At 41.3% G+C, this 18,410-nt stretch overlaps 1 protein-coding gene across 2 annotated transcripts in view; it reads right to left on the bottom strand.

Annotated features, from left to right (window-relative positions):
* Nucleotides 1-1,056: 1,056 nt before the first annotated feature.
* CLSPN (claspin) overlaps nucleotides 1,057-18,410 on the bottom strand; it is a 38,411-nt gene continuing 21,057 nt past the window's right edge. Inside the window, exons 13-25 of one of the 2 annotated variants that reach the window (XM_088140264.1) lie at nucleotides 17,752-17,957; nucleotides 16,857-17,017; nucleotides 15,857-16,071; nucleotides 14,563-14,674; nucleotides 12,997-13,081; nucleotides 12,239-12,363; nucleotides 11,564-11,728; nucleotides 11,328-11,449; nucleotides 8,587-8,729; nucleotides 6,673-6,763; nucleotides 4,016-4,098; nucleotides 3,326-3,487; nucleotides 1,057-2,184 (exon numbers count right to left, since the gene is read on the bottom strand). In XM_088140264.1, coding sequence (XP_087996390.1) covers nucleotides 2,074-2,184; nucleotides 3,326-3,487; nucleotides 4,016-4,098; nucleotides 6,673-6,763; nucleotides 8,587-8,729; nucleotides 11,328-11,449; nucleotides 11,564-11,728; nucleotides 12,239-12,363; nucleotides 12,997-13,081; nucleotides 14,563-14,674; nucleotides 15,857-16,071; nucleotides 16,857-17,017; nucleotides 17,752-17,957 — 1,781 coding nt within the window. In that variant the 3' untranslated portion in view covers nucleotides 1,057-2,073. The remainder of the gene's footprint in view (nucleotides 2,185-3,325; nucleotides 3,488-4,015; nucleotides 4,099-6,672; nucleotides 6,764-8,586; nucleotides 8,730-11,327; nucleotides 11,450-11,563; nucleotides 11,729-12,238; nucleotides 12,364-12,996; nucleotides 13,082-14,562; nucleotides 14,675-15,856; nucleotides 16,072-16,856; nucleotides 17,018-17,751; nucleotides 17,958-18,410) is intronic. The other variant, XM_088140265.1, reaches the window with a different exon arrangement.

Raw genomic sequence — 18,410 nt, 5'->3', positions numbered from 1 at the left:
ACTGATGGCATGAGAAATCAAATAAAAGCAATCCATTTGCAGGGGAAGGGGATGAGCAATTGTGTCCTCAGTTTCAGTTCAGGGCAAAAAAAAGGGGGGGTACATGGTACTTCTCAGAACAATTAGGATGCTATGCTTAAGCTAGAAGCAAGTGGTATTTCATTAGAGTGAAAAGAGATGAACCAGCAGGCTGATGGCTAACAGATGCAGGCAGAAATTCAGCTTCTACCCAGATGCCTTCTACACTGGGTTTCCCTTCCAGGAACATCAACAGGATGGCATACCATCTTTTCTTAAAACTCACTTCTGCAACGAGGAATTTATCCAAATCCTTTAGTCATCACTTCATTTCCCTTCATTCCCCCGCAACAGCGGCAGATGTCCTTCTCGTAGGAATGCGCTTAAAAAAAAAAAAAAGTTTTCCATTTGTTGAGGGGCCCAGAAGCTGTGGCAGTGAGCATTAGCTCACTGTCACAGCTCCTTACTAATTATAGTACACCAGTAGAAAGGGCAGAACTTGCTTTTGGTACTTTTTGTTATGGGGAGGAGTCTTAGGTGTTTTAGACTACTGGAAACTTAAAGCACTATTTTAATATAAGCCTGCCGCTTAAACAAACTGTAGAAAGTCACACGAGGGATTCTGCTGCTAACCTTGGAGGATTCACGGACCAAAAAAAAGGGATTGGAGAGCTGCAAGCAAAGTGTATGCTGCCCATCCTTATCAAAATCGTAAATTGCGAACTTGGTGGGGCAAGCACCTGCTTTTATCCTTCTATATGCTGATGCTGTAAAGAAATGAACAGCAGCCACTACTGGAGGGTAAAACCCACTTTTCTCTTAATGGGAAACAATGAATGCACCAATATTGGGGCACCGTCTGAACTTACTTCTCAGCTACCTTGTTGAAAGTAACAGGTGTGGGTCTTATCAGTTTGGATAGTTTGCTGGGGAACAAAGTTGGAGATCCACAGTAATATATCTGCAGACTATAGTTCCAAATGCATTCACAGAAAAAGAACTCAATTGCCTCTACTCATCAAACACAACAGCTTCCTTTGAAATCTTTATTTCTGGCATAATCTCTTCTGTTTTTTCCCACGATTAACAACTCTGTTTATTATGAAGGCCTGCTTGTGTATATGTGTGTGCATATGTACAAATATTTAGCATTTATTTAGCGTTTTCAGAACAATTTGCAACCCGGGATCACTGCCTGGAGACTTTGGGGGAATGACCTTACAGTATGTTAAGAACCAGGCAGGATACTGCCAGAGGAATGTCTTGGGAGAAACACCTGGAAAAAGTGGCCAGAAGCCATTTCTCCTCCAGATGTCAAACAGAACATAGTTGTGAGCAAGACACTTTTCCTCCAGACTTCCTTTTTCCCCCCTTCATTTTATATGCTTTAAAATGTGCATATTAAATTACATAAAGGGAGAGGCATAATTGAAAAAGTAGATGCTGCCCTCCCTTTGGTTTTTTCTTGACTTAAATTCAAGATTCTTGTTTATTTTTAAAAAAATTAAAACATGAGCATGAGATTGAAGCACAGGGAACCAAAACAAAAAAACCCAACATATATATTACAAATATATCTTGTTCCACAGTATGAATTTGCCTTTAGAAAAATTAAAATCTTGATTAAAAATACACTGGAACTTTCCAAAATACTGAGAGAAAAAAGTTATATATACATATATACACTCAGCCTCCCTAGTAATGTTAAAACCCAGACATGGGGGTCACCATGCTTCAGACTTGGCCCCAAATTAAAGCATTGTCTTAGAATGTGACTTAGGTCGAGTAAAGTCCAAAAGAAAAAAGATGGAACTGGAAAAATGCAGGTTCAGTTAGTGCTAGAGCCAGAGCTGCAACAACAGATAAAGACAGAGCATTTTTCCCTGTTCCCCAACTAATACCTGAGGATTCTGGTGGAACAATAATGCCATATGTTCTCCAATGCCAAGGTGGCCATTGCCCATCTAGCACAGGACAGTTCCAGACTTGTGCATCATCTTTACAGCTCTGCAGAGTCCGAAATATGGCTGGACAGGACCATACAAACCAGCACTTTTACCTCTCCAAATACTGGAATATACTTCGGGTTTCTTGAACTGACATGCTGTCAAGTCGCAGTCGTTTAGGAGAAGGCGCAGCAATGGGAAGCAGAGTTCTTCTCTTGACCTAGAAGATGGCAGGAACCAGTTAGTTCCAAACAAGTCTAGATCATCAGAATCTCATTACTTTAATCTGCCTGGACATATCTCAGTCTTTGGCTACCACAAAAGAACCACTGTGCTCTCAGTTAACAGAAGCATCCTTATCTAACTTAACCTGGAGCCTCTGATTTGCCTCTAGCCAGTTGAGCAATTGCCCTCTCCAAACCAGAATAACACAATCCAAGCCCAACAGCGCTTAAAAATTATTTAACTAGAGACTACAGGACGTCCTCAAGACCTTCACGCCAGGAGGAAAGTCCAGGGCTGACCAACATGACTGACTGGGCCAGAACCCATGGGGATCAGCACGCAGGTCACACCGTGTTCACAGGTGGGAACAGCAGCGCTGCAACTGACAGCTGGGAAACTGAGTTAGGGAAATGCACAGAAAAAGCCCCACTGCATCAGCTAAGTATCTAGTTTATACAGCACATCCAGGAAGCTCGGAAGCAAAGCAACAACTATCAACAATAAGCCCACACAACTGAAAACCTTTGCTTTACTTATCACTAGGGATGTCCAGCATTTTGGATCCAAAGCCAAAAACAGGCTTTGGAGCAGGCAGGGGCACACGTGTCACTCCTATCAGGGCCTCCTTACAGAAGCTGCCTCTTTTCCAGGGCTCGCATGGCAGCTATGCAATCCCAAGAAAATGCACATTTCAAGCTACGAAGACTCCAGGAGCCTGCCTTGGCCTGCTCTGAAGCACCCTGTTGCATCAACAGATTGCGGATTCCCACTGAAGAAACCATGCTCTGCAGGTGGATGGGTGTTTCTGCCAGGTGGTGATTGGCTGGGCCAGCATGGCTAGCCATGGAGTCCATAAGCTCGTCTCTGACAGCAAGCAGGGATTTTCAACCACAAAGAGAGACAGAAGTGGCCTCTTTGAAGTTACAGTCCACTATCTATGGGCTGCTGCTGCTCTTCTCGTGGTGCGAAAGCATCTCAATTTACTTGCCAACCACAGGTACAAATTGTGATCCAAACTATTCTACCTGGGGAACGCAGGACCTGGAGGGAGGGAGGACGGACGGACAGATATAAAATAAGTAAAAACAAAATACAATTTAAGTGACAGACTCTCCTCAAATAAATCAGATTTCTACCTGAGGCTTGGCCTTCTCCCTCATCTCCTCGCTCTTAACTGGGGACACCGTCTGGAAGACAAATTTCCGCGAGTTCCTGGGGGCATTTGGGTTGAGATCAGACATGGCTGCCAATTTCTGCAAGACTGCTTTAGGCTGGTTCAGCAGGGATCCATTCTTCAGCTGTCAGGTGGAAAGAAAGGTATCTAAAGACATGCATTCAAGCAACAGGACAGAATACGATTTCAGCCTTCAGCAGCGTAGAGAGTCACCCTGTTCTGTCTCACAGGCACAGTAAATAAGGAAGAGCAATTAATTTCTCTGTTTCTTAATTTAGGTAAGCCATAGTGGAAACATGTCAGGAACATATGAACTGTACAGTAGTGAGAGAGGGAACAAGTCCATCGATTCATTTAGCCAGGTTTGTCTGCTCTACCAGCGACAATTCTCTATGGAGTCGCTCCCAGCCGAGAGATTCTGTGACTGGAGAAGGCGGGGTTGAACCAGGGATATTTTCCATGGGAAGCACATGGTTCAGCAATAGACAGACAAGCTTCTTCACACAGTCAAAGCTATCTGTGGTACCCCAACCCCTAGGGGCAATCTGGTATCTATTACTGGAGAAAGGAGGCCCACCTCTATAACAAAAAAAGCTTTCTACTAGCAGTACAAATTTAAACAAGAAATCATCCATCCTCAGATGATACTAACCTGTGGTTTGCTGCCAGGCTGGAAAGTTTCAAATGGATTTCTGGGTAGTGATTTAATTTCCTGAACAGCTACTGCAGAGATTGCTAGGAGGGCAAAGAAAAAAACAACAACAGGGAGAGAAAGGAAAGCTTTTCAGGAGGCAAACCAACAACGACAGCGCAAAAAGGGTAAGTTACACCTGCCCCTTCCTCGGCCATTCACACTGTGCAGAAGCAGAAAGGTTTCACGTTTGGAGAAACTGCTTTGTGACTCACAGGCCAGTCGAGGAGGACCTGGACTTGGAGATCATCCTTGACCATCTCAAAGCTGCTCTGAGGACAGTATTTGGTGAGGGAAGTTCCCAATGAGCAGAATATACAGGGCATTCACACCCACCTGCAGTCATATATATTGTTCCCCTGCTTAAATTGGGCTGCTGCTTCTGCAGTTCACAAATGTATTCCTAAATGTTTTTAACGTATGATTTTTTTTTAATGGGAGATAGGCCTCCGTAACTAAAATCTAAGTGTGCGGCCATCATTATTTATATACTGCCTGTCTCACACAAAGTGACTCTGGGCGGCGTACAACAATTAAATAAAATAATAAATGGATAAAAACAATCATTATAAAGAGATAAAAAGTGATTATTAAAACGAAAACATCAAAAAATGTTTTAAATTTTAATTTTAAAGTATACAAACCCCACAGAGAGAGCAGAATATCAGTTACAGGGGAGCCATCTAAGAATGTCTCCCAGTTCCTAAAGACCCCCAGGCCTGATGACAGAACCAGGTCTTGAAGGACTTCCTAAACAACAGCAGGGAAGGGGCGAGCCTCACTTCAGGGGGGAGAATGTTCCACAAGGAGCCACGGCAGAGAAGGCCCGCCTCCTGGGACCCACCAAATGCAAGTCTCTGGATGATGGAACACACAGGATACCTTCCCTGCTAGATCTAATGGGACAGGCTGATGTAATTGGGGAGAAGTGGTCCCTCAGATAACCCAGCTCATGCCATGGAGGACTTTAAAGGTCAAAACCAGTACCTTGAATTGGACCCGAATTCATAAATTTTCCTACTCAGACTCAGAAGAATTAAACCTTAAAAACTCAAGAATCCCAGCTGCTGCTGAAAACAGGTTTGTGGGAAGGATGTCCAAATGTTTCAGAAATATTATTAGAGGAGGGGCTCCAAGTGTGTTTCTGGACATAAGGAAAACAGCAGGTTTCAAACCTTGAATCTAAAACCTCGAAAGATGGGCATCTGAACGTTTGAAGAACCACCTTCTCCTGATGGAACTGAGAAAGACCAGGAAGGTGGCCAACAGGGTCCCTTTGAGATCTTTTTAAGATCACCACTTTTAGAGAGGCTTGTGGCAACTTCAGGGCAACTTTTCAGTGATGTTGCCCCACTTGTTAAATGCCCTTTCCAGGCCACTGAAGAAGACACTGATGTTAGCATAGTTCAAGCACTAGATTACAGCCATTATTTCTATCAAAGTTTTCTATGGCTACTGCTGATATGCTGGCACTGCAGATATTTACATCATCCTGGGCTGCTTTATTGTAGGAAAATTTGCTGTATTGTTGTATGAAGGAATCTTTCCCCAGCTTGGTCACCTCCATACTTCGAAAGTATCAAGACGGGAAAGGCAATATTAAGAACCATTTTGTGCTAAGGTGGGAAGGGTTGTATTCCTAATCAGGTTGCTTTTGTGAGCTGACATTTTATTAACGTGTGTCACTATTTAACCTATCAATATTTAAAATATATTAACAACTTCTGGTGGCTGCTCTTAACTTTGGGGAAGGGAAGCAAGGGATACAGAGAAAAGGACAATGTTCCAAAATTAGTAAGAGTAAATCACACTTATTTGGCTGGAGGGAGGGGAGGCACACACGAAACATGTTGCTTTAAAACTTAGAAGAAAACCAACATCTTTTGTGTCTTTCCCCCCGCTCAATATGTGTGATTCAGCCTCATGAATTTCAGCTAGTTGGCCAAGAGAGAGGGTTATTGATTTCTTAAGCTATGGTGAGCTTATTAAAGTTGCTATAATTTTGACTTGCTTCCTGGATCTCTAGGATTGTCTCCACTCAATTTTTGACCTGCCCGATGCACCAGGGAACATCTATTAATAGTCACCCATATCCAGGAGATTAGGGGGAGGGAGATGTGAAAACCTTTTCCCATGGCAGTGCCAATTCAGTGGAACTTCCTGACTCCTAGAATCTAGTCAGCTCCTACCTTGTTAGGTTTCAAGATACAGCAACAACTGTTTAAGGGAACATTTGAGTTACTGGTGTCACCTTCAATTTTTACTACTTTTAATTAGTTTATGATTTTTTCCCATGTTTCAATTATTACTTTTCGTTTTGTGATTGACATTATAACCTGCGGGAGTCTCTCAACTGGCAGGTTAAAAAAAAATCAAATCGCTCAATCAATAAAATGCCAAGTAAAATATATCAATGATCTTTGGCAATTGCACAATTGAAATTCAGTGAAGATTTGAAGGAAGATCCAGGGACCATAAAGAGGGATGGGATAACCCTGTGGATTGCCCTGCCTTGATTTTTTAAAAATGGCAATTAAAAAAAAGAAGTCCAAAAGATCATGTAGTACTTCTTTGTTAAGGTGTAATTCTGCCCTTCAGAAAGGAGAAAAGAAGCATACCTTTCTTTTGTAATGACTTTTTGGTGACTTTTTTGGCCAATTTCATGAACTGGCTATCCTCGTCAACATCCTCCTCTTCTCCTTTCTTGGACTGTGAATAAGCAGAACTTTTATTAGGCAAAGTAGCAAGAAGTAAAGAAAGAAGCAGAAAAAAATATTGAACAAAACCACTGTGTGCTAATCTGTACTAGGCTTTAAAAACACTTTGATTTAGGAGCATCTGTGGGAATGAGCCCATTTTTGCCATCAAATTGGGAATGGCAGAACATTCCACTCTCAGAGTACAATTCAACATATTTGAGTCATATTTATGTTCTGTGTTTAAAGATTTAAATGTATTTATTTATTTATAAGACTTATACGGCCACCCATTTTATGTACAATAACCTTGGGCGGCTCATAAAAACAGTAGCAATCTAAAAAGAACAATAAAACCAGCATCAAACAACTCCCAACACCCCAAAACAACACTGCCTCATATATTAACAATCACATTTATTGGGCTCCAGCCTCACCCTAGCCCAGCGCTAGACTAGATCTCTTATATACTGTATGTCCTGAAAATACACACATATATGAAATATTCCTAAAAAGACCAAATTATTATTGTTTGGACACATTATGTGAAGACCTAGTTCTCTGAAGAAGTCTATCATTCTGGGAAAGGTAGGAGAAAAGAGAAGAGGACAACCAGCAGCAACACGGATAGACTCAATTACAGCAGTAATAGAAGATGTAAAGGCCAGGTTGAAGAGAGATCATCATGGACAAGGTCTGTCTATGTGGTTGCTAAAAGTCAACACTGACTTAATAGCATATAATTAAAGAATCAATGAATCAATCCATTATTATTGTTGAAATGCTACATCTGAACACTCTTTGAGTTGCATATCACCACCTTTTTGCTTTGAAAGCTATTGCTATGCAGTTGATAGAACAATGGGGATCCACTAGCCCAGTTTATTTAAGCGTTTGTGAACTCTGTAGGGGATCTTAGTCTATAGTGCCTGATGGAAAGTTATTTTATACCTCATAAAACATGTATTTTATTACAGATTATTATCTGTGAAATATAATAAAAAGAAGGAATAAAATTATCTGATCATTATTCTCATCTTGCATGGAGGCTTTGCACAGGAGAATCATCAAACTAGCAATCATCCAGGCTAGTTGTATCTATTTTCTTTGTTAAAATCTATGTTAGCCTTCCCTCCTAAACCATAAGGGAAGCTTGACATACTACTATTTCCTCCAACTTACCTCTACAACAACCCTTTAAGGTAATTTGGCTGAGTGATAATGACTGCCCCCAAATCATCTGCTACACCAGGGTTTCTTAACCTTGGCAGCTTGAAGGTGTGTAGACTTCAACTCCCAGAATTCCCCAGCCAGCCATGTCCACACACCTTCAAGCTTCCAAGGCTGAGGATACTGTGCTAAGCTTTTATGGCTGACCTCAACCTGGGTCTCCCCAGTTCCCAAGTCCAGTCCCAGTCTCAAAGCCTGCATTTTCTCTCTCTCTCTCTCTTTCTCTTTCTCAAGAGCTGCATTCCTGCAGGAATATTCAGCCGCTGGACCGATGCAAAGAGCGGGTCCAGAATTTGTTAAAATTTTATTTATTAATTTGTTTACTCTTTTTTTGACACCCCATTTTAAAAGTCTTTCTCCTTGATACCCTCTTTCCTCTGTTCCTCTCACGTAATAGACGGTTGGGGAAGAAACCAATAGTTTTTTTTCCAATATCTAAATTATTTGCTAGCAAAGAGCTTTTGAAATTAGGCCGAGGACCATGTGAAATTATGCTAAGGGTTATTAGGCCGAGGACCATGTGAAATTATGCTAAGGGTTATTCTGGGCCTCTAAGCTATGGTACAGGTTCTCCCAGCCTGCTCTGGAGACTACATGAATTGGTACCGTGCTGGTCACCTGTTCCCGAAACCACTGCTCTCGTTCAAAGCGCTCCTTCCTCCATTTGGCCTCTGTCTCTTCCAGGTGATTTTCATTCTCATCCCCACTGTCAGCATCCTTGTGAAAAACATCTCCCTGAGAAACATCATCTGAAACGCATGCAAAAGGAAAATGAGCTCTTGCCCTCTAAGTCTCGGTGTTCATTTTATGAGAAAAAAGGGTAATTTCAGAAATAGCATCTGGACCGAGAAGAGAAGGTATGAGGACTGTGACCAAGGCAAAGTGATAACGGATGTAGGGTAGAAAAAGACCAAATCAGAGACTGGTTATTATGGAAGCCTGAAACACCAGTGCAGTTTTAAGTGACCAGTTCATGAAAAAGAGAGCTGTGTGTTAGTTTGCTTAAAAGACCTGGAAAAAGTAGACTATAAGCCAGCTTAGTGGCCTACTGTTAGACCAATGACCCATATAGCTCAGCATCTTGTCCTTGACTGTATCCCAACACATTTACTTCATAATGTTCCATCATGGGAACAAACCTGATTCCTTAGTCCTCATTCTCCATGAAGGCAGAGGAGGTTGCTTGCATTCTGACCACTGACTCTGATAACTTTGATTTTGTTGCCCAATTCAAGCATGGCTGCAACCCATTCTGAAGCTTTCTTTGAAACATTCCTCTAGATAGATCATGGTTGGTTTCATAATGTGCTAAACTATTTTTTGTTTGTTTGTTTAGTGCAACGTAAGAAACAGAAGAAAGAGACTGAAAATCAAAAATGCCAATTATGCAACGCCCTTAATCAGATCTACGGTATGTATTCTTTTGGAGTAGTGTACACAGTTTTGATTGCTACCCTTGAAAAAAGGTGGAATAGAACTGGAATAAGTGCCGAAGAGGGCGGCCAAAATGATCAGGGATATTCAGCACATTCCTTATGAAAAAAAGCTAGAAGGTTTGGGACCCTAACTTGGGAAAAAAGTGATGGGTGTGTGATTGAGGTGTATAAAATTATATATGCCATGAAGCAAGCAGGCAGGGAGACATTTTTCTCCCCTCTCAATGTATTTTGATCAAGGGTCATCCAATCAAGCTGACTGAAATGAGATTTTAATGAGACAAAGAAGTTCCTTAACCCATGAAATTCATTACCACAAGATGTGGTTGGAAAGATCCTAAGATAACTTTAATTCCTAAGCCTAAGATCCACAGGAGTTAACTTTTTATAGATCTATTTCACTTCTCCGTGTAGATATTATACACAAATAAGATTACCCCTTTAGATCAATCTAGCTTTATTCCAAAAAGATGGAATATCTATATATATATAGAGGTAGATCTATATATACCTCTATTAGGAAAATGTTAAATATCATACATTCTTGTAAGGTTAATACAGTGGTACCTCGGGATACGAACACCTCTACTAACGAACTTTTCGGGTTACGACCAGCTCCGGCCGGAAAAATTTACCTCAATGTGCGAACTCCGCCTCGGGGTACGGTCATTTTTCCGCCCTGACACGTGGTCCGCGGCCATTTTTCCGCCCCTGACACGTGGTCTGCGCCCGTTTTCCCACCGCGCCCCGCTGTTCTCCCGCCGCGCCCGGCCATTCTCCCGCCCGACGCGTGGTCCGCGGACGCCAGAACGGATTAATGGTAATTACATTGAACCTTATGGGAAAATTTGCTTCGGGGTGCGACCAAATTCGGAGGGCGGAACGGATTAACCGGATTTACATTGAACCCTATGGGGAAATTTGTGTCGGGTTACGACCAACTCGGGATACGCCCAGAGTCACGGAACGCATTAAGTTCGTATCCCGAGGTACCACTGTATAACTGTTAGCTATACGTTCATTGGATATATTTAAGGCATACAATTCTCCGGAGGGGACTTTTTTAAAGCAGGTGTTAAAGAAATTTAAATTTGGGCCCTATTTCTTAATATGGTTGATGAGAAATGAAAAGAAATGAAAAGCTGGACTAAAAAACGTTTCAATATTTTAGGCCAGGTAGGAGCTGTTAAAATGAAGCTCCTTTCAAAACTTAACTTCTAGCTTCCATTAGAAATTTCAGATAAAACATTAACGGCATGGCAGAAGAGGATTAGAAATCAAGAATCAATAGATGGATTTTATATCAGCCACAGCAACAGGGAGGCTGGGGGGTCTCAAATTAAAAATCTATTATCAAGCAGCACAATTAACTCATCTGATGCCATTTACAATAGAAGACCCGACTAAGCAGTGGACATATAGAGATATTAGAACCTGACAGCTTTAAAAAAATTATATACTTTTTCAACCTAGGAATTTTGAAAAGATAACAAAATTAATAACGCCTTTACCAAAACAATGTTTCACATTTGGAAAAAAATAGTATTCAGGTTAATATATACTATTACTTAGCACAATGTGAGAATCCAAATTAGCAATCATAACTTGTAGCATCTCCTTTCTCTTATTCAGAAGACCTAATTAATTTGTACTTAAGCCAGCCTTCTCCAAAATAGTCTTCCAGATGTGTTCAGATCACTATTTCTAGAACTCCCAGTTTCAGAATTCTGGGAGCTGTAGTCCCAACACATCTAGATGGCTCTAAACTAAACATACCAGGCCGTATTTTCATGGCCTCCTAGAGCCTCTGGGATTTCTGTTAGCCTAGGACTACAAAACCTGTGAATACAGCATATCCATGTTATCAAGTTTATCTAAACTTGATGAACATCAACATACTACTCATCGTACCTATGTTCTTCCATCGGAACTTCCTCATCCTCCCAGGGCCATCACTGTGAAGGTCTCCATCAACAAGGTACCTCTCCTGATACAAGCGCAACTGCCGTTTGTCATCATCGAGCATCATCTTCCTGGAGAGGAGGGATGCCAGAAAAGGGAACTTGACTAGTTTTCATTCAGAAGACCTCCACAAAAACTGAAGCACAACCACAGATACTTACGCTGGTATATAGCCAGATACTTACATATGTATTTTATTGACTTGATCATGAAGTTCCGCATCCACTGGGAGGACCTCATCAAGAATTTCTTCCTCATATTCATTGAGTTCCTCACCATCATATTCATCTTCGCTCCCCTCTTCGCTCCCTGACAGCTCAGCCTCATCTTCCATGAAATCTTGCAAATTGCTGAAAGGGCGGGGGGAAGAAGAATGCAAGTTGAGTTCAAAAGGTATTAAAGCAATACTGTTTACTATTGGAGTGAATGAACGTAAACAACAATCTGGCAAGGATCTCCAGTAGAGAGTCTCTTCTTTCAGCCCTGCTATTAGAAAATACTTAAACTGAGCAATGCAAGAGTTGCGCTGAGGTTCATAGGTGGAGAACACATTTCTAAGTCAGTGAAATATAGGAAGGCAAATGGAAGGTTGGAAGGAAAGTCCAAGCTAAGCTATAGTTGGGCTGCCACAATAAAACTTTAATTGAAACATCAGTTCCTTGTTCCTTCTGCATAAAGTTTAATAAGCTTCTCAGACAAGCTGTTTCTGAAAAGTCTTCTGGCCAACATACTTCAACCTATTTTTTCCATTTGGTTTTACACAGTTTCATTCTGCTTTTTAAAAAGCTATAAAATATTTATTTTACAAGAAGATTAAATCAAGGTCCACTTTGCCAGTAAGGTTAGAAGGTATTACTTACAATTTATTCTTCCTTCCTTCTCTTTGCTTCAGTTCTTCTTCTTCATCATCAAATTCTAACTCATCATCTCCTTCTTCTTCCTGATCACTGTCTTCCTCCTCCTCCTCCTCCTTGCTGTTTTCATCCTATTAATGCAGAAAAGTATCAAGTTCATGAATGCTTGAAGGATCGTATTATATCCTTTAGTATTCTCCACCACCTCTATTTGTTCTTTTCTTTAAGACAAAGTTTTCCATTAGGAAGACTATGATTACATTAACTGGGAGGAAAAGAAAAAGAAATGCCGAGACTAGCAACCCAGAGTAATTTCATCAAAGGTTTTGTTAGGAGAAAAAAAAGAGAGCACATGCCTAGGTTTTAAGGATGCTCAGAAACATGAGAGTTATCTGTTGAAATCTCAAAGATATCAAACAAGTGGCAGAACATGGCAGTGAGTGGGTAAGCTTCCAATTTGCTGTATAGCTCTTTTCCAAAACAACCAAAGGGATGATAAAGTATGCAAAATAAGAGAGAATAATGAACATTTACTTTAAATTATACCTATTGCAGAATAAAGTTGCTTAGTGCAAAATTTTAGTTTGAGAAACAGATATCCTGCCCATTACCTTCTATTTTGCCTGAGGATTTGAATTGACCAGCTGAACAGAATGCTGTTGCAATTGCTGCCAAGTTAGGCCTGGAAACCATGTTTAAGGATTGGTTGGCGTGCATGCTTTATGCTCCATTTGGATATTGCTCAAATTGTGCATAGTACTTACTTCCTCACTGTCAAAGGCGTGATCATCTGTTAAAAGCTGGAAGTCTCCAAATTCCTCTTCTTCCTCTTCATTTTCCATCTCCCTGCTTGAAAAAGAGATTTTTTAAAAGAAAAAGCAGTAGGAATGTAGCTAATTGGATATGCCAGTTTAATTGCTATATGCTCTGACCTGATAACATGGAAAATAAACAATTATTGGGTGTAGTCATTTTTATCTGACATAGTTTTAAATTGGTATTCCACTCAATGGGAGTTCAAGGAAATATGCAAAATTCAAATTCAAATAGAAAGAAATAAAAACTGGAATTCAAATAATGATAACACAGTAAAAATTAAACCTGGAGCCTTTATCACAAAAATATATATACATAAAAAAGACAGGAGAAAAGCATTTAATTTTATATTTTTATGACTGTTTTTATGTATTTGTATTTAAATTTATTTGTTGTTTTATTGATTGTTGTACGCCACCCAGAGTCACTTTTGGCAAGATGGGCTGCCATATAACTGTGATTAATAAAATAAATAAAGCATAAAAAAGAGAGGGGGAATTCCAGAATTAGGATGCTACTACTGAAAAGGCCATGTCTAATTCTATAGGAGCCATCACAACAGGGCTCTGATAATGGCTGCAGAACATGGACAGATCCAGGAGGGAGGTGTTCCTGGCCTAAAATTGTATAGGTGTTTATTGGTAAAACCAGCTTCTTGAAGTAGGCTTTGAAATAAACTGGAAGTCAGTGCTGTTGATTAAACATCCATAATGCAGTCTATACAATGCATTCCACTAACATACATTTTCCATACGCAGTTCCCCAAAACAGGTAAGGATGTTTTATAGCAATACAAGCAAAAATCTTATGAAGGCATAGACAACTGAGGCAAAATCTGCCTTCCATGGGAAGCATTAAACTAGGCAAAGGAACTTGTGGCCACCTGATCTTCCAAGAGCAGGGCTCGATCCCAAAGCACCTGCAAAGCACACATCCAGTGCTACCTATCTAGAATAGATTGCATTCCCAAGCACAAGTTGGCTTCTCTGTTGACCAACAAGAATTCTGTCTTGTCTTGACTGAGCTTTAGTTTGTTTGTCCAAATCAAGTTCCTTACGACATCCTGGCTTTCTAGACTATTCAGAACAGAAAGAGTGAGAGTATGCATACCCTGGGTGTGATGAGCATAACGGGAAGACCTATTCAAGGCCAAAACTCAGAGGTTGACATGATAGCGCTCCACACCTTTTCATTGCTGTAGACCAGTTAAAGCTAATTTTCTTAATCTTCCTTCCGGTAAAAAGATGAGCATTAAGAGAACAAAAATGCTACCCCGTGTCCATGATCTGGCACAAAAGGAATTCAGTCCTGCTTAAAAGCTGTGAAGTTCAGAGGTAAGAAAATTTCACCTGATCAGAAAGGTTTTTCTTCTCAATCCAGAACCTGAAGCACTTAATATACACATGCCTCACTAACCACCATCTTATTACTTGAACTGCAGAAGCCCCCTTTTATACCACCCTCCCCAAGGATAGTTTGGAAAGCTAAGTATTTTGCATGTCTCCAAGCCTTACCTCTCAGTTGAAAAGGAGTTAGAGAAAAGAGGGAGGGGCTCAGCCACGGGGACATCAGTACTACTCTTCTTTTTCAGTTGAGAAGTTGCTGAAGACACTTGAAAGGGAGAACCTGAGAAGCCAGAAAGGAGAGGTCTTTAGAACAGGATCTAACTGCAGATCTGAGTGTAATCCAGCTATTCCAAGTTTTGCTTCTTCTGTTATGCTAAGTAGGACAGGGACAACTTTGTGCTACCCCAGGCACAGACAACATCTAGCCCCTGAATCATTCTATCATGGTCTCTGAATTCCTTTCTGACCGCCGTGTCAAAAATTAGCAGCATATTTTAATGTAGGAGACCCACCAAAGACTGATATAAATCCTAAAAGAAGCTAAACAGTTAAATAAACAAAAAACATAACTCCCCCAGAGAAAAGGCCAACCCTGCCCATGGACATAATGTGGCCCCACTCACTTCACACCACTGTCCAATCTACTGAAGTTCTTGCCCCTCCTCAAATGCCAAGGATGGGCTTTGGCCACCCAAAAATTGCCCAGTACTAGGCTAGTTACTCTAAAAGAAACTGGTTTCCCATAGAATAGAGCAGGGCTTTTTAGACTGAGTGATGTGGAATCCTAGAGTTCTGAGAGAACTTGATGGGGCTCCATGAGAGACTGGGGGGTGGGGGGAGAGATGTTTGCTTGAATACAACCAGGGATGCCAACAGCATTATTTCTAAAGTACAACAGAAAAGGCGGGGTTTGTTAGCTGACATTCAGAAGCCCCACCCCCTTCCCAAGGATATTTGTGCTTATGACGACTCATTATGTGCATCTGACAGCCAAGTAGCAAGGTTCTCAGATTTATTTATTTATTTAACGAACAGGTTTTGTGGAAAAAAAAGACTGAAAACCCTTGGAATAGAAGAGCAAAGAGGTTAAGCACTCTCAGTTCAGTCGGCTGGAAAAAATGATGCTAACAGGTAACGTTAAGTACTTCCATTATTAATTATTCAACTTCTAAAATGGCTGTTGCTCTGGAACCAGCAAACCTTCTTGAGTACGGCATTGCCCAGTTGGCACCTGAGGTAAGAACCAGCCTGGCCCAGGGGCCAAATATAATTCTCATGCAGGGCTCAGAAATGTAGGAGTTCCATTCATCGCCTTCCCTTGCTTGGTCTGCCTGCATTTTGGTTGACCCAGCACAAATGGTGGGGGCAGGATTTAGCACAAAGCCTGCTGAAGACAAATGGAACTACTTCTCAGATACACCAATCAGATCTCCTGTGCTTTTCAGAGAAGACACCAACTCACCCTGAGATGGAAATTTTCCAGAGCAAAGATTGAGCAACTCCTCCATGTCTGGCTTCTTGCCACCGTCTGGGTTAGGAGAGTGCTGGTTCTGTCCAGAATACATATCCAGCAGTTCACCCATATTGGCATCCATTGCATTCTCATCCATGCTAGCCAAAGGCAGACGGCTCTTGCAGGACTGATACTTGTTCCGGTGATGGCCAACGTTCAAAAATCTGAAAGTCAAGACTGGCTTTTATAAAAAGTCTGCTGCCCTTAGAGCTGATTCAAATAGCTTTGCTTAACCCTGGTTTACTGTGATGGAATGGTTTGGTGAAGGCTGCGCTCGGGGAGATAAGCATTTCCTTAGCCCTTAGCAAGAGCATGGGAAGGTTAAGAGGATGAGACTGGCACCACTCTAAGGAATTTGCAGTGTTTGCTTGCTGGCTTGGGAAGTTTAGATTCAGTCTGGCAAGATTCTGTCTTGTGGGTGAAAGCTAATAAATGCTATCGAACTATACCTGTACTGTCTCATGGAGTTCTTTGGGCTGAACCTGACATTTGCGGAATAAACTGCCACTGCCTGGCTATATGCAAAATAGCTAAGCCAACCACCCACAAATGAACTCAGTATTTTGGGCTTGGAAATCCATATAGCATAACATGACTCAGAATAAGTTTCATTCCACGTATGTCAAGCTAGGCCAGGTCAGGAAAGAGTGCAAGGATTTCAGGAATGCTACTTTACTGTTGTAGGGCATAACAACAGAATCTTGAAAACCTGCCAGGTTGTCCCTCTGCCTTTTCTTACACTGAACAGAATCAGCACAGGGTTATTTTGAATTTCTTTCTCATGCCTTCCTCTTTCCCACAACCAGTCTGCGAACAATCTTCTCTTAACAGTTCCTGCACACTTTCATCAAGATTATATTAGCATTAGTCTACACCAAGAAGCCTGTTTATTCATATAATTTTATCACGTATTTTTTAATCCACACTCTGGGTTCTTCCTGCTACATACCCATCGGCATCCAGCAGCTGACTCTGTGTGTCGTCTTCTAGGGAGAACTGAAACGGAAACCTCCCACTGGTTGGAACTGGGCTCTTCTCCTCAGGTGTAACATTGTAGAGATCCTGGGAATCCTCAACGGGTAGCGATGGTTCAGATGTCTTTCCTGAACTCTGAGCCGATCCCAAACAAAACAGAAATTCATGAAAGACCGAATACGAGACAGACCTCAAACAAAACCCATATCAGGATGCAAACAGGTAAGGGGAGAGGAGAAGAGTGGCAGAGGACAACTGCAATTACATAATTAACAAATAGAAGATCCACAGAATAACAACATTTGCACAGGTCAGAAGAATCACATGCCTGGGAATCTCTGGGAACCTGTTCACAGACATGCAGGTCTTACTATCAAGAAATTGCCCTGTTCAGTCTTGGACTTTTTAAATAATTTCTTGGAGGAGTGATCTCAGCCATCCTCAAAGACATGGCTATAAGGCTGAATTACAGAGTCTGAACCTTCAAAATTATTCCATCAGTTGTTTCCAAGCATATCTTTCAGGACAGGGCTCAAAACGCTAAATGATGCCCAACACTGGAGCACGCTTATCTAGATCCATTTCACTATTGTTTGTTTGCCTGCTGGCATTGGGCGATCTATGCTGTGAGGACAAGAGGAGAGCAGCCCTACGCATCACTGATACTTTTGGGTGGTATTGGAGGGAGGGATGGGATATAAATACCAGCTAAAAGATGCAGAACTTACTCTGGAAACTTTCTAGCACCATTTAAAACTCTAAATGCTGTCTTGATCCTTTAACATTGTATGTCTTTGTACTCTTGTTTTGCTGATTAATTTAACATATAACTTAAATTCTGAAAAGACTCTAAAGCAACAATGGCTTGCCTTAGAAGCTGAACTGATGAAGCTTGTTTTGAAGAAGCCTGGAGAAGGAGAGCGGGCAGTTCCAATAGCGGAGAGAAAGTTGCCTCCACGTCCTATTTGCTTATTACATGGCTGATAAGAGGGAATCATGGAACCAATAAGCTCAAAGCTGCTGTTGTGGCTGTTCTCCTTTGCCAAGGTTGGCAACAAAAATGAATCTTCGTCATCTAAGAGAAGGAAAAAAGCAAGAACAAGAGGGCAGAAAATATGAAGAGTTTTAGAGAAATAAAAATAGAAGCTCATCATGTACAGTGCTGCAGCTACTTCAGAATATGCTGTTTAAAATCATATTATTTCTTTAAAGTTTAAAGAAATAACCCAATCAGCAGCATCTATGGGGAGCAAGGGAAGTCAGACTGATGAAAGAAGTATTGCCGCATTGCCACACAAGCCTCACCCCTTTTCCAACGGCATTGTGATGTCACGTTCATGCCCCAAATGTGACATTCTGATGAAAGAAGCGAGAGCCTGCAAACTCTGCTGAACTAAATAATCTTTGCTTAGCTTGGTGATCTCCCTTTTCAGCAAAGGCTGAGGTGACAGGTTTTACCTGGTACCTGCTGTTGACAGAGCAAGAGCCAGTAGCTTCATGAAGATGCTACTTTATGGAGGAGTGGGGA

This window comes from Python bivittatus, unplaced genomic scaffold (genome assembly GCF_059951505.1).
Source record: "Python bivittatus isolate LINGU-HERP-01145 unplaced genomic scaffold, Pbiv_v1 ctg000260_np1212, whole genome shotgun sequence".
NCBI lineage: Eukaryota > Metazoa > Chordata > Lepidosauria > Squamata > Pythonidae > Python > Python bivittatus.
Note: the sequence above shows the minus strand (reverse complement) of the source record. Positions and strands in the feature narration are given on the sequence as shown.